Genomic DNA, 16,402 nt, shown 5'->3' with positions numbered 1-16,402 from the left:
TCTTATTATTATATATATATATATATATATATATATATATTATTTATATAATTTATAAATCGAATAACTATATAGAAATTTGCAAAAAAATAGAAATAAAAAAAAGAATAGAAATTATTTATTCACATAAAATAAGTTTGTATGATGTATTCGATATTATTTATGCTGTCATTTAACTTGGAAATATTTCTACTCTTTTATAAAGTAAGTACAATTTGAAATAGATAAAAATGATTATTATAACTATGGTATGATTAAGGATATTGGTGTATTGGATTTAAATAAAATGGTTTATAGTTATATGCCACGGGTCTTACTTGCAATCAATGCAAGGCAAACACATTCAATTTGGCAACGAAAAATCAGTTTGGTTGTATCAGCTGCTTTTGCATGGGCATTACTAATAAATGCGTTTCCTCCAATTGGTATAGAAATGATGTGAGTATTTTATATTGCAATTAATAAAAACTTATCCTTTATAAAATTAACATGACATCATAATATTTTTTTCAGATTCGAGTTTCTTTTACTAATTCTATCAGAGATTTCTCTCTTATTGAATCTAAAAGTCCAGACACTTTACCAATTGTAAATGGTATTCGTCTAGACGCAGTTAATCGTGAAATTATCTATAGTGATTTCCCTAATCGCGGAAACAATGATGTTTATTATTGGCAATTACCGAGTATCTTTTTAGGCGATCAAATTACTTCGTATGGCGGAAATCTCAAGTATACTGTTCGTTATGTACCATCACCAGGTGGTCAGAGCTCAAAAAATAATGCTGCTGACGTTGAATTAATTAGTGCCAATGATATCAATCTGTTATATTTCTCTCGAGAGTTTCCCGAACCAAATACTGCACAAACATTTATTGTTCCTCTCTTAGAACAATATTGGCAACGCAATGATGGAACACAAGCTGACAGAGAACATTTACTAATGGCTCTTGCTGATGTTCGTGCAATTAAAATCAAAGCTACGTATACTACTCATACCGATGAGGCTGCCTTATCGCTAGTATCCCTAGATACAGCCGAAAAATACAATACAGGAAAACCTAGAGCAGTGGAAGTAGAAGAATGCACTTGTCCAGTCGGTTATAAAGGATTATCTTGTGAGGATTGCGATGTTGGCTATACTAGAGCAAGCGAAGGCCTCTATTTAGGTATTTGTGAACCTTGCAATTGCAATGGTCATTCCAATCAATGCAATCCTGATACTGGAGTATGTGAGAACTGTGCTCATCATACCACTGGTGACTTTTGTGATATTTGCGAGAGCGGATATGAGGGTGATGCAACTCGAGGAACTCCTTATGATTGTACCTATAGTACAGAACGACCTTGTATGTGTAACGAACTTGGTTCACGCAGTAGTGTATGCATCGGAAATACATGTGACTGTAAACGGAACGTTGAGGGATCTCAATGTAATAGATGTCGTTCAGGTACATTTGGACTATCTGCGGAAAATCCAAATGGATGCAACGAATGTTACTGTAGTGGATTAACTGATCAGTGTCATGAGAGTTCTCTGTATGTTCAGCAAATACCTATGTGGGTCTATGACAATCAACACGGTTTCACTTTAACAGATTCGTCGAGACAAGAAATCATAGATGATGGTTTTGAATTAAATTTTGCTACAAATGAAATAGGATATCGTTATCCAGATAGCAGAGGACGCAGACTATTCTGGTCTTTGCCAGCTATTTTCACTGGCAATAAAGTCAAAAGTTATGGTGGCAATCTAACATTAACTCAACACATTACTGCTTATTCTGGTGCTCAAAGTTATAAGGATCAAGATATTATACTAATTGGAAATGGGATCACTTTATTCTGGACAAATCCTACTGAAATTCAACCTGATATACCATTGACTTATTCGGTACCATTTAGAGAATCGGAATGGAAACGTTTGACTACCGAAGGACCTCGTGTTACATCGAGAATCGATCTGATGACAGTGCTATCTAATTTAGAAGCAATTTTGGTTCGTGCAACACATAGTGAATGGATGACAGCTACTTATATTAGCGACATAAGTCTGGATACAGCCGTAGAGCATCAAACTGGTAATAAGAGAGCGATTCAAGTGGAAGTTTGTCGCTGTCCTACTGGTTATGTAGGAACATCCTGTGAATCCTGTGCCAGAGGTTATTATAGAGATACTAATGATCGATCCATCAGCTACTTGGGATCCTGTATTCTGTGCCCTTGCAACAACAATGAGGAAAGCTGTGAGATGACACGAATAGGTCAAGTGAAATGTCATTGTCAACCAGGATATGTGGGCCAGTATTGTCAAGATACTGGTACGTATGAAATAAATAAATTTAAAAACTTTAAAGAAATTGTGTCAGATTTAATTAGATATTAATTAGGATTTTTAAAAAATTCTGCAAAACTGCAGATAAAGAATAAAAAATATTAAATAAAATGTTTCAAACATTGGATCGGTTAGGTGAACTGATGGTAAGTCTAACGCCAATGACGGGTGAAGTAAAGGCAAACTCGTGGGTTCTGTTCACGTGCAGTTACAAGTTCTCAAACCCGTTGTATATCTCTTTTACAATGAGTCCATGTGATGGCTATCCTGTAACCGCGATTGCCTTCGAGCCGGAATCTCTCAAAACAACAACAAACGGATCGTTGAGGACTTGGTATGTTTACGTCCAGCAACATCCTTTCAATGTGGAATGCTGTATCTCGGATCTGAACGGAAAAGAGTTAATCAAAGTTGTGTCGACAGTCTTACCAGGTTTGGCGGATCAAATGAAAGGAATAATTCGTGTTTGTCCGTCCATGGAAGGCAATATCATGATTTTCATTTTCATTCGTGTTTTGATACAATTCATCAAATGATCATTTCCCGTAGTAACGCCTATACAATTGAAAGGTGTACATTATCGAATGCTTGCTAGCTCTCCTATTTTTCAATCATATTTTTGATTCAGGAGCTTCTAATTGTATTCATATTGATTATAGAAAATTAGAAAGGATATGGGCAGTGGTGGAATCTTCATTTATATATGTTTCTATGTTATATGACTGTGAAGCATTTTAAAGATTTGCATCTTTAATTAATTTTTTAATTTTTATTGTTTGTTACAGAAGGTACTACTACATCAACTACTACAGATCCTATTTTAACTCCACCAAAGATTTTGATTTATATTAGAGGACCAGAATTCCAAATAATTGAAACAGGAAGCACTGTTAGATATCATTGTTCTGGAACATCTGTAGATAATGTAAGCAAAGAAAATTGAAATATTGAAATAATTAAAAATGAAATATTTAAATATTTAAAAAATATTTAATATATTTTTTAACATATAGGGATCTTTGTATATCAAATGGGAGAAAGAAGGTGGTCAGTTACCGCCGGGAAGAAGTGTAGATGATAATCATGGATTATTAGTTATTCGAGACGTGAAAGTATCTGATAGCGGTATTTATGTTTGTCAAGTCAGTGATGGAGTACATATTGGTTACAAAAATGTTACCCTCACTGTTGGAGGTAAGAAAAAGGAAATTGAAATTTTTTGAAATATTTATTTATCATATTTAAAATATTATATACCTTATGCAGCATTTCCACAAAGTTTATTGGATATTCCAGGTATACAAGATTGAAATGCATAATAATTTAAGTAATAATATTAGTGAATTGATAAATTAATAAATTTTTTCTTTTTTACAATTTTATTCTATGAAATTTATTTTAAAATGATATTTTTATAACAATATATAAGAATTGATAAAAACTATATAGAATTTGACTGAATTATAAAATTTCACTAATATTATCTATATGCAAAGGGATTCAGCATTTTACACATCTTAATTTTATTTCACAATTTATCATAAATTACATGTTTTTTGTTTAAATACTAAAATCAGCTGCACCAAGGACTATTGTCATACCTCCATCTCTACAAGTAGTAGAGGGACATTCTGCGGAATTCCGTTGCGAAGCCAGCGGAAATCCACCGCCACAAATTGAATGGATTCGTGTTCATGGTCCCATGAATCCAGAAGTCATAGTTTACAATGGAGCGTGGATCTTAAAAGCTGTCTCGAAAAGTGATGCCGCTGAATATAAATGCGTAGCAAGAAATAATATTGGCATAGATGAAAGAACCGTTATTCTCTACGTTGAAGGTAATATTAATTCTTAATCAAAATTATTCTAATAATAATATAACAAATAATAGCATATCAAAAATTAATCTTTATAATATCATAAATTTATTTATAGATAATCTTGAAACTCCACCATCACACTCAATACCACCTACCATAACTCCTCCACAATGGATTGGATCAGTTGGAGATACAATCGTAATAACTTGCATCCCATCTCTAGACGCTAATGTTACTTGGACTCGAGAAAGAAATATTCCATTGCCTCCTACAGCTAATCAACGCGATGGTATTTTAACAATTGTAAATCCAACCACGTACGATTCTGGTATCTACGTATGCACTGCAATCAGCTATATAGGAACAGTAGCTCATAAAACTATCAACATAACAGTAACACCTAGAAGACCTTTGCCAACTGTTAAAGTAACACCTGAAAAACAGACTGTTCCTCAAGGCAGTATAGCTGAAATAAAATGTTTCACAACTGGAGAACCTGGTGTACAAGTAAAATGGAGTAAATATATTGAACAAATGAGTCCTAATGTGCAACAAATTGGAGATACTTTGAGAATTGCTAATATTCAGATTGCTGACCGTGGTGTCTACGTCTGTCGAGTCATGGGACCAAGTGGAAATTACGAAGCTAGCGCTATCATTGAAGTTGAACGTGAGTGATCATCAAACTTAATACTATAAGACTGAAAAAAACTAATGGAATGAAAGAAAAAAAAAAAATATGGAATTGATAATTTTCGATAAATATATTTGTAGTTTATATTTATAAAAATAAATGCGCATATTATCCAAAAATCATCTACAAATAAGATCATAGTGAGCCAAAGAAAAAAATTGTTTCTTTGTTTCAATGTCATTCCATTAGTCATCTTTTTAACATAATTAAATATGTATGTAATTGTATTATAATTTATATTTATCTTATTATATTCAAGTAATTTTGACTTCATTTAAACAGCGAGAGAACCTCCATTGGTAGAGATTTATCCCAAAAACGTCCCTCCAGTTACTCTGGGTGGATCCACAGATCTTCAATGTCGAGCAATCGCTGGAATTCCTATACCAGTGCTACAATGGTCCCATGAAGATGGTCGACCATTCGCTCCTAATATTAAACAACTTCCTGGAGGTGTTTTAAGACTTTCCAATATCACAACTAATGATGGGGGTTCTTATGTTTGTTCTGCTGTCAATTCCGTTGATTCAAATTCTGCAAATGTATATATAGAAGTTCAATCTGTGCCTGTCATCTTAATAACACCTAAATCTGGAATTTTAACTGTGAAACCTGGAGATAGAGTACGACTAGTTTGTAGCGCAACCGGATATCCGCAACCTACAGTCGCTTGGAGTAAACACATGAATGTAGTACCTCTGTAAGTTACTTTTGAAAAGAAAAATAATGATTTTAAATGATTTTAAAAAAATAATATAGAAATAATGTTTGAATTTCTACAGTGGTACAACAAACGAAGTAATTGATACCCCTCAAAAAGCTGTTTATGAAATATATTCCGCATCTCCGAATGATGAAGGTTCATATACCTGTCACGCAAATAACGCAGCAGGAATTGTCGAAGAACGCGTCTATATCAGAGTAGAGGATTCAGAGGTTTACCCACCTTGCAGAGGCGATGTTCCCTGTCCTGTATGTTCTTTCTTTATTATTAGGGATTAAAGTTCGCATAAAAATATAATGAATATTATTGTTACAATATTTATTATAGGATACTACAAGCGATGACTCCATACCAAAAGATTATCTTAGAATTCCCAATGGTGGCAAAGTAGAAATGCGTTGCCATGTGCATGATAATGATGGAAATCATATTTATTTAGATTGGAAAAGAACAGATCATAGAGCTTTGCCAAATGGTAGTTCTGTTCACAATGGTGTACTAATCATTCCAGCTGTAGATAAGAGCGCTGCAGGAGAATATGTTTGTTCTGGAATGGATCAAGCCGGCAATCTTCTCTTTAAAGCTAAATCTCATCTTGAAGTATTATGTAAGATTCTCAATTAATCCTCATTTTGCTTATGTAAATAAATAAATGTAATTAAAAATCATTTACATAATATTCTTTCTTTTATATAATATTTTTCTTTATATAATATTCTTTTTTCTATTCTAGCTCCACCTAGGATTGTATTAATTCCACCCAGACAAACTGTTCGTTCTGGAGAAAGTCCGTCAATCGAATGTCGTACAAGCGGAGATGAACCAATGACTATAGAATGGAATGCTATCGGGCGTTCCCTACCTTATTCAGTGACACATAATCGTGGACTTCTCCAATTCCATGGAATCACTTATTCTGATGCCGGAAAATATGTCTGTAAAGCTACTAACGATGCAGGAACTGCTGAAGCTGTCGCTGAAGTTCTGGTGAATGGTATGTAAAAGCATATAATACATTCTAATTTCAAAAATGTAATTATCAAATAAATATTATATTTTTTTCAGAACATCCTTATGAAAATACAGAAGTGAAAGCTGCCCAAAGAGACATTGTCACTTACGTAGGACAACCTGTGCGTTTACGATGCATGGTTAGAGAAAGAGCTACTATACACTGGGTCAGAGATGGACAACCATTGCCATCTAATGTCAGAATAGAAGAGGATTATTTAGAACTACCTAGAGTAAGACCAGAAGACAGTGGAAGATATATCTGCCAAATACAAACCTCTCATGGAGTCTCCAGTGACTATATTAATTTAAACGTTTCGCGTAAGTTGGAATTTGTAGTCTAATAATCATGCATGGTTTCTTTCTTCATTTCTAATTTAGGATTTTTTTATTGTTTTACATCTTTCATTTTTTTTAATATAAATCAAACAATAAATTTATGATTAAAATATTTACTATAATTAAAAAAAATTGTATTAGATTGTTTTTTAGCAAATATCTTAAATTATATTCAATTCGCATAATTCAAATTATGCAAATAATATAATTTAATACAAAATCATCACTGATAAATTATGATCAGCAATCTAAGAGAACAGAGGTTTATTCATAGTTGTCACGGTATTGTTTATTAGTAGTTAATTTGCATACAGATTGTATGCGTGTGAACCAAACGCAGTGCAGGCAAAACAATTGTATGTGCGGCATTCAAGGATGCTTTCTATTGGATTACTATTGCAACGTCAATCCTCTCTTCTCTGGTGATAACCGCTACTTCAACAGCAAACGGTGGATTCACCACTATCTTCAAAATCGAGGCGGTTTGTTTTGAAAAAAATTATGTGTTCCCGATGTGTAACGTGAACAATTAACGCTTTTTTCTTTTTTTTGTTGAACAAGTTAACATTTTTGTGGTCATTCATTTCTCACTATTATTGCATTATATCTATTAAATTTTCAATAAAAATAAAACAATGACATATTATGTTAACAACTACAAAAGTGTTAATCACTGTGTATATTAAAACATTTTAGACATCTTTAAAAAATTATCAAAATTAATCAAACATGAAGAAAATTAGAAAATTTACACAATGTTTATACAAAAGGAAATTAATATTTTAGCGATAATTAGTATTATTAATATTTTAGATAATAGTTTTGAATATTTTTCATACGTATTTGTTATTCAGTAGAAGTAGTCTGCTCTTTATTTAAGTGGTATGCAGTTGTCTATTGTCATTTATTGAAATTTATTTTAAAAATCAATATTATAAGAAGTATTTAAGTATTAAAGTATTATTGGACAAGATTCATATTTGTACATATTATTTAATATATTTTGCTAATTTTATTATTTATATTTTAGCTACTCCGATACCTGCAGTCAGTGTGGAAGTCTCTCAGGATCCAGTGAATATTGGAGATACCATTGATATACGTTGTGCATGTTCTGGAACTCATAATCCACGTTATCATTGGTCTAGACCTAACCATCTCAGTCTACCAGAAAATGCTCAAGAATATGGAAATATTTTGAGATTATCTAACGTAGCTGTTAGCGACAGTGGATTATATAGATGTACTGCTGATACTCCTGAAGGTGTTTTCAAACAAGACTTCAATCTTGTTGTACATGGTAAATTTTTATAATTAAGTTCTTTATTATAAAAATTAGATTAATATAATTAATATAATCTTTATTTTACCTGCTAACAAAATAATATATCAATGTAAGTAATACATACATTGTAATGTTTTAAATATATAAATTTTTTTAATTGAGAATATTTTTTAGGTGGAAATAATGATGCACCAGCAATTGAAACCAAATACGCTCCTTATGGATCTAGCCTAGAAATGGATTGCCGTCCTAATATTGACCCACCAATGAAATTTCATTGGAGTAAATTGGGAGGTTTTCTGCCATCTGATGCTCAGATTTTCGAGGTATATTAATAATATTATATTATTATCAATAAAAAATAATAGCTAAGAATTATAATTTCATCTATTATTTCTCTATTAGAGTAAATTGAAGCTAATCAATGTCAAAGCAGAGGATGCAGGAACTTATATCTGCAGTGTAAATAACAATCATGAAAATATAGAAATACCCACAGTGCTTGTGGTAACAGGAGTTGTTCCATATTTCAGTCAGGCTCCTCGAAGTTTTATTGCTTTATCTCCATTACGTGATTCTTATTTAAAATTTAATATCGAAATCTCTTTCAAACCTCAAAGTTATGATGGTATAATCTTATATAATGATGAATCCAGTAGTGGAAATGGTGATTTTGTTTTATTATCACTTGTTAGAGGCTATCCACAATTCAGGTAATTATTAACTTAATTAAGATAATTAAATTAATATAAATTAGTCAAAATTTATATGAATTAAATTATGTTTTTAACTAATAATAATTTTTGTATGTAAGCTTCAATCTCGGTTCTGGACCAGCTATCATTCGGGCGGATAAATCTGTAACACTTGGAGAATGGCATACCATAAAACTTCAACGTAATAGAAAAGAAGGAACTATGTTAGTTGATGGTGAAGGTCCTTACAAAGGTGTCGCAGTTGGCAAAAAGCAAGGATTAGACTTGAAAGCGCTATTGTTTATCGGTGGAGTTCCCAGTGATAATATAATAACTCAATATGCAGAAATCAATAGTGGTTTTGTTGGCTGCATCAGCAGATTGGTAATTGGAGAGAAAGAAATTGATTTGATTGGTGATCAAACTGATAGTGTTGGAATCACTAATTGTGAAACTTGTGCTGAAAATCCTTGCAACAACGGTGGTGTATGTCAAGAAGCTGCTACAAAAAATGGATACCTTTGTCTATGTCGTGCTGGCTATAGTGGAAAACATTGTGACTATGTTGGCCAGTCCTGTTATCCAGGTGAAATTATTCTTTAATTATTTTTAGTTATTTTTAATTATTTTTTTTTATTTTTTATTTTTTTCTTAGAGTTATCCAGAGAATTGTAATTATCTTTTTTTATATTAGGTGCTTGTGGTGAAGGCAATTGCGTAAACAAGGAAACTGGCTTCGAATGTTATTGTCCTCCCGGAAGAACCGGCCCTCGTTGTGAGAACTCGATAAAAATCTACGAACCAGCTTTCCATGACGATAAATCCTTTATAGCACATGAAACGCCGAAAGCTCTCAGACGGTAATTATCTATAGTGCATGATGCATGATTAGAAAAGATAATTCAGATTTTCTGCATATATCCTGTTTTATAGCTCTTATATTATATTTGTCAGTAGAGAATTAGAAAGTTTTTTATCTTAGAATTTCATGTTCAATAATTGATTATATATGTTTAAATGTTAATCGATGGATGCAAAATCTTCCTGGAGGATCCTCAGGCGCACATTAACTTGTTCAATTGAAAAGGAATTTTGATCTTAATTAAAACAATGATTTTCAGGGCGAGAATGAACCCGATCAAAACATACGGTCGATTAAGAGCACGCAACGCACAAGTTAGAAAGCCACGATCAAGGCCACATCACCACAATAAGCTGCACCACACGAAACATTAGTCCTTTTTTCACAATCAAATTTTTTCGATGCACATAATGATAGAAAAAGAAAAAAGAAGGAAAAGTCATTTATTATTATTAAATGTTTATAGAAAACATTAACTGCTATTTATAGTTGTCAGTCAGCATATATGTATATTATATATATTTTTTTTATGAGAATTTTATTTACAATTAGATTTTTTCTTTGTGTCTGCCTCATACGTATCATAGATAATTATGTTGAAGCCTGTATAGTGAGTAGTTCCTTGGAATGAACCTCATGGTGCTGTAATATTAGAATATCAATATATTTACGTTATTCTCATATATTAACTTTTTACGGATCCAATTAATCTTTTTTATAGTAACAATATCATAAAAATTTTTTATTATTAAAGAAAGCTCTCTTTTTATTAAGATAGCTTTTAGATTATTGCCTGATTGGACCGTAAAGAGTTCTCTGTACAGCTTCTTAAATAGTATATTTTAACGCATTGTATTAGTTATTTTAATTATTGTTTAAAATAAACCATTAATAAGGTCACTGCCAAACGAGAATTGCATTTTACAGTAATATCAAGAGCTTATTAAAACAATTATTAGTGTTGTGGCATTGACTTGTGTATTAAGCACACACGCAACACACACACACCTCAAATCAGGCACATCTTAAAATGTTTGTACTTATTTTGTAAAAACCTATTTGGTATATGTGCCATAAGTGGTGTGTTTCTAGGGCCAGAATGACCGTTTATATGTATTCGACGGGCTTCGAACGATGCTATAAGTATAAATATATGTCTTGAGATGCAAATAAAAATTGATTTAACAGGATTTTTACCGAATTATATATTCATTTTGCTGATTACCCATCTCCATAGTTTATGAACATCAAGGAGGTAAGTTACACAATACAAAGGAATTTGCCTTTTCATATTTTTTCATGGCTTTTCCATTAACTTTAATACTTTTCTCTCACTAACAGGAATTAATTTCTATGTACATCTAATATCAAACTAGAACAATTATTTTAATAATTTCAATGTTATCGTAGGTTAAAAGTGGCTTTGAACTTTAATCCTCTGGATAACGAGGACGGCATCCTGATGTATTGTGCTCAAAGTGACGAAGGACTAGGAGACTTTGTGGCACTAGTAATCAAGGAAAAACGCGTCGAGTTCCGGTACGACATTGGTTCTGGTCCTGCAATCATTACGTCAAATCATATCCTTCAGCCAGGTGTATGGACGCATGTATCTATAAATAGAGACTTCAAAGAAGGAAATTTGACTGTGAATGGAGAACCTACAGTAATAGGCAAATCTCCAGGAAGTGATCGCATTATGACACTTAATACACCCCTCTATATTGGAGGTGTTGATCGCAGAAAAATCACAATAAACAAAAATACTGGTGTAAATAAAACTTTTCGAGGTTGCATCAGTGATGTAAGTTCATTATGAAAATTTTTAAAAAATGAAGAAACTATTTAATTAAAATATATTCTATTATGTTCTCAGCTTGGAGTTTCTTCGGTAAATATAGACATACTAAAATCAGCTATAGACTCAGCAAATATAGATGATTGTAACGTTTTGCATCCTAATCAAATCAAAATAACTACTGTAATCACTACAACATCATCTACAACTCCTTATAATCCGTGTGCCTCGAATCCTTGCATTCATGGAATATGTCAGAATACTGATTCTTATGACTATTCTTGCACTTGTGAATATGGCTATGTAGGCAGAAACTGTGAAAACATTCTAAAACAATGTGAGCTACTTCTTCCCTGTAGAAATGGAGGCACGTGTACAGATCTTCATGGATCTTACAAATGCGATTGTCAACTGGGTTATAATGGACAAAATTGTGAAAAACGTAATTGCTTCAGAAAATTCAATATAAAATATATTTTATCATATGACCAATATTTTATATTTTACATTTCATTTCTAGTCGCAGAAATAACATATGACGTTGCATTCAAAGGAGATGGCTGGTTAGAGTTGGATAAGAATGTAATGATACATGAAGAAGAGCGCGAAGTATTAGGTTTTGAAATTTCGACGAATAAGACTAGGGGATTGATTATGTGGCATGGACAGATGCCAAGCAATTTGAATCCTGATCACTATATGGCTCTTGCTGTGGTTGATGGGTAATTAATAATATTCATTTTTAAATAAATACTATATATACTATAATATAAATACTATAATCACTTAAGCAAAAACTATTACATTTCTGATTTTAAAATTAATATTTAATTTATTATTTTTTCAGCTATGTAGAATATCAGTATGATTTAGGAACAGGTCCAGTAGTGATTCGTGTCACTGCACAGAAAGTAGATGATGGAGAAAGACATAGAATAATTTTAAAACGCCAAGGAAGCGACGGTAGTATTGAATTAAATGGTGAACATATGGAAAGTAGTACTAGTTATGGAACACAACAAGATTTAAACACCAGAGGTAATGTATACTTGGGAGGAGTACCTGATTATGCTATGACTTACGGAAAATATCAAGAAGGATTTTCTGGTTGCATTTATACTATGGAAGTGCAAGATTCTGGAGCCATAGATATCGGAGACAAAGCTATAAGAGGAAAAAATGTTTCACCATGTACTAGGTAAATGATTGAATTATTTTTTGATTATTATTATGTTAAGAAGAAGATTATAAAAATTATATAAAATGAAATGTTTCACGCTGTTTAGAGCAAGATGGATTCCTTCTTCTTTGGTATTTACTAATGCAGACACTGATATGTTCGATGCATTCGTTCCTCCACCTCCTGTTAATATAATCCACCCAAAACCAGCGGCCAATTTAGCTGCTTATAATATCAAACATTATTCGTTGTTAATTTTATTTCAAAATTTGCTCGCTTTTATCATAGATATAAGAGAACAAAGCGTATTTTTTACAATATTATGCATAGACATTTTGAAATGTATACTAAGTTAAATGTTATTTTTCAAATGAGTACGTATTTTTTCATTAATAGCGCATTTTATAACGAAGAATTACGTATTCAATTATAATTCGTGGAAATTAATTGAAAGATTAAATTTGTAAATTATTTATTACTTTATTAACGTTGAAGGCAAGATAAATTAATAATATTTTACAATAAAAATTATTGATTTTAAATAACAATTTTCTTTTCTTTGATTTCTTTTTTTTTTATTATTATAATTATTTAAGCAATAGACTTTCAATAAGATTTGGATTTCATAAAGATATGAAAAAGTTTATTTACGATAAAAGACAATTTAAATATTTTCCATTGTGAAAGTAAGTGCGATAAATGTTATATAAATAGATTTCTATCTGTACATATATAAATTACATTTCTGATAACAATTTATAATTATATTTTATACAAATTTTTGTTTTAAAATAAGCTAGATTTCTTTTTCTTTTTTCTTAAATTTATTTTTTACTCGACAATAATATTTTTTTAAATTAATTAATTTTCACATTGAAAAAAAAATAAAATGAACGTTAAGATGACTGTGAATAATATTATATTATATCTCATATAAGTTTTCACTGCCATTGTCTGATTCATTTTTTATAGGCATTTTTCAGTCTTTAATATATGTTAATTATATATTAGCAAACTCTAATTATGATTCTAGTTGAATATTATCTTTGAATTGAAAATGAGAAGGCCTAGATATAATAATAAATCAATGCCTTCAATATACAAAAAATTGTAAAAAATAACTTATGTTTTAGAATGAAATTTTTGTCAATGTTTATCTGGACTAAATATAGGCTCTATTATTGATTGTTTAATAGCTATAAGAATTGTTTTTTTATCAAAACATTTCGATCTCCATTTATGTGATATTAATGAAGAAAAATTATTTACAAATATTTGCATAGTTAAAATACGGTGCTAGTATGATATGTTGCTAGTTCTAAGGAAATTTGTATTTAACAAAATACGATAAATATGTGTAAATAATTATAATTAGTCTCCCGAACCTTGACATTTTCTTTCATTCTATATAACCGTTATTTCTCAAAGAAAATATCGTATTATCGATAATATTGTTAAGAAAAAGAAATAGATATGGAATGAATAATATGACAAAATATATTTACAAATCGTTATTATTTATTTAATTATCAAAAGTTATAACAATATATTATCGTTTCGTTTTTTTTTTATGTGACCGCTTATTAAATTATCAATTAACAAATGCAAATTGTTTTACATAAAAAATATCAATTTTTAAAACGTTTTTTAAATTTGTAAAACAAACAAAATGTGATAATATAATTCTAATGTGATTTAATTCTGATCCACAACATAAAATTTTTTATTTTATTTTAAATAATAATATATATTCTCATTTCAATCTATTTTTTGATTTTAAGATAAGATAATAAATAGATAAAAATATTCAAACAGAATTAATTAATATGATAAAAAGTTTTGTCAGTATTAAGATTTGTAAATGATCATGTACAGACATAATGAAATTATTGTAATATTGCTGAAATCACTGGAATTTTTTTTCTTATTATTCGATTTGAATGCTTTAAGTCAAGTCAAGTCAATGCAAGTATTAACTGCAACATTATACATATTTATTATCTACTACATTTCATACATATGTATATATACACATATTATAATAAGTAAATATACAAATAAGTGTATAATCTGAATCAACTGAAAGTAATCATATATGAAAGTATAGTCTATTGTTATATGAATAATTCTTCAAAATGAAATGAGACAATAAATATAATTTTGTTAAAAACTTTTCTTAATTTTTTGTTATTGTTTATGATACAATAAAAAAGAATATTAATATAAATAATGATATGATTATTCCTGAGAAATTAAAACAATCACAATATTTCAAACATATATTGGCTGCTATAAATCCAATTTATAACCAGATATAAAAGGTAGTCCCGTACTAACTTCTTTTTGGTATTCTACATAATCTTGTCCAAAAAAATTAAGCAGAGTGACTTCTTCAATTAAAATACGATCATGGAAGAATTTCCAAGATGTCACAGTGTATGCAAAGAGACAAAATGGATTCTGAAGTATTAACTATAAAAACAAATACATAAAAGTTATATGTTTGTATTTTAATAAAATAATATTTTTAATAAAATATTGTAAAATTATATTGTAAAATTATATTGTGAAATTATAAATATAATATAAAATTAAATTACCTGTGTTCCTATAGACCAATAAAACCAGCCTACATAACTAGGATGTCTACAAATTTTATAAACTCCATAGGTAATTAATTCATGATTGTCCATTTTTTCACTTTGCACAATATGATTGAAATTATGTTTGGCAGTAAACATTGCCAGCTTTCTCAAAAACTCTCCACAAATGCATAGTACTAATCCAAAGTATGATATGAAGGAAGCTTCTTTCATCCCAGGAAAATATAATCTTTCTATAATAAATTCTATCCAACTACAGCATGCTGCCACTCCATAAGCTATACTGTGATTTAAAATGAAACTATCGATAGAAAGTGAAGATGGATTTATCCAAGCAATACTTAAAAATTCTGTATAATGAAATGTTGCTAGAACTGTAACATATACTCCAAACATCTGCCATGAAGGTGGTGCAACAAAAAACAATATAATTCCAATTCCAAATCCATATCCTAAAAATACGGCTCTTACAGCAACCTATTAAATATAAATATTTAGTGCTTTATACTAGTAATAATAATAATTTATAATAATTCATATAATTTATAATAACATATTTAAAATACCTGATAAGAGAAACCATAAAATACAAGAAGTAAAAATATATTTAAGAATCCATATTGAAATAAATGCATAAGCCAAATATTATTGAAATATGTTCGAAAAATATCAAATTCTAACCTTAGTAATATTTCTGATAAAATCGCGATTAAACCAGCGAATATAAAACAGAAAAAACTAAGTTTTCCATTATAACATAACATTTTTCTAAAGTTTATATAACTTCTTTTTCTTTAAATAATTCTCTATAATCAAATTTTGATTATAGATTTGTTTTTAACCTTACTTATGTATATAATATAAATAAAATTAAATGTATTTTACAGAACAAAAATTTTGTGAAAAATTTATGTTATGTTTTTAATTATCTTTTACGCTTAAAAAGTAAAAATAAATAATATAAATAGTCAAACTTCATTTTTTACAAATAATTTTGTATTCATAAATACAAAAAACATAATTTTTGACAAGTAATATATACTTCAGCTATTTACAA

The 16,402-nt window shown here is 29.9% G+C and overlaps 2 protein-coding genes across 2 annotated transcripts in view; one reads left to right on the top strand and one right to left on the bottom strand.

Moving 5' to 3' along the window:
* Nucleotides 1-14,080, top strand: part of LOC102672430 (basement membrane-specific heparan sulfate proteoglycan core protein-like) — a 162,749-nt gene extending 148,669 nt beyond the window's left edge. The window contains exons 34-57 of the mRNA XM_031508247.1: nucleotides 299-438; nucleotides 514-2,320; nucleotides 2,470-2,766; nucleotides 3,120-3,259; nucleotides 3,348-3,528; nucleotides 3,601-3,630; nucleotides 3,912-4,172; nucleotides 4,270-4,824; nucleotides 5,131-5,548; nucleotides 5,634-5,820; nucleotides 5,900-6,179; nucleotides 6,306-6,566; nucleotides 6,638-6,904; nucleotides 7,237-7,404; nucleotides 7,953-8,222; nucleotides 8,382-8,533; nucleotides 8,613-8,920; nucleotides 9,022-9,488; nucleotides 9,597-9,762; nucleotides 11,175-11,568; nucleotides 11,641-12,004; nucleotides 12,083-12,284; nucleotides 12,410-12,760; nucleotides 12,849-14,080. Coding sequence (XP_031364107.1) covers nucleotides 299-438; nucleotides 514-2,320; nucleotides 2,470-2,766; nucleotides 3,120-3,259; nucleotides 3,348-3,528; nucleotides 3,601-3,630; nucleotides 3,912-4,172; nucleotides 4,270-4,824; nucleotides 5,131-5,548; nucleotides 5,634-5,820; nucleotides 5,900-6,179; nucleotides 6,306-6,566; nucleotides 6,638-6,904; nucleotides 7,237-7,404; nucleotides 7,953-8,222; nucleotides 8,382-8,533; nucleotides 8,613-8,920; nucleotides 9,022-9,488; nucleotides 9,597-9,762; nucleotides 11,175-11,568; nucleotides 11,641-12,004; nucleotides 12,083-12,284; nucleotides 12,410-12,760; nucleotides 12,849-13,098 — 7,916 coding nt within the window. The 3' untranslated portion in view covers nucleotides 13,099-14,080. The remainder of the gene's footprint in view (nucleotides 1-298; nucleotides 439-513; nucleotides 2,321-2,469; nucleotides 2,767-3,119; nucleotides 3,260-3,347; nucleotides 3,529-3,600; nucleotides 3,631-3,911; nucleotides 4,173-4,269; nucleotides 4,825-5,130; nucleotides 5,549-5,633; nucleotides 5,821-5,899; nucleotides 6,180-6,305; nucleotides 6,567-6,637; nucleotides 6,905-7,236; nucleotides 7,405-7,952; nucleotides 8,223-8,381; nucleotides 8,534-8,612; nucleotides 8,921-9,021; nucleotides 9,489-9,596; nucleotides 9,763-11,174; nucleotides 11,569-11,640; nucleotides 12,005-12,082; nucleotides 12,285-12,409; nucleotides 12,761-12,848) is intronic.
* Nucleotides 14,081-14,959: 879 nt separating this feature from the next.
* LOC102671967 (protein-S-isoprenylcysteine O-methyltransferase) lies at nucleotides 14,960-16,214 on the bottom strand. The gene is made up of 3 exons (XM_006607532.2): nucleotides 15,912-16,214; nucleotides 15,343-15,822; nucleotides 14,960-15,214 (listed from the first exon to the last, which is right to left on the bottom strand). Exons 1-3 carry the CDS (start codon nucleotides 16,107-16,109, stop codon nucleotides 15,032-15,034), a joined length of 861 nt encoding a protein of 286 aa, XP_006607595.1. The 5' UTR covers nucleotides 16,110-16,214; the 3' UTR covers nucleotides 14,960-15,031.
* Between the last annotated feature and the right edge of the window lie 188 nt (nucleotides 16,215-16,402).

Source organism: Apis dorsata, unplaced genomic scaffold (assembly GCF_000469605.1).
Source record: "Apis dorsata unplaced genomic scaffold, Apis dorsata 1.3 scaffold_5, whole genome shotgun sequence".
Lineage (NCBI taxonomy): Eukaryota > Metazoa > Arthropoda > Insecta > Hymenoptera > Apidae > Apis > Apis dorsata.
This window is presented reverse-complemented; position numbering and strand designations above follow the sequence as displayed.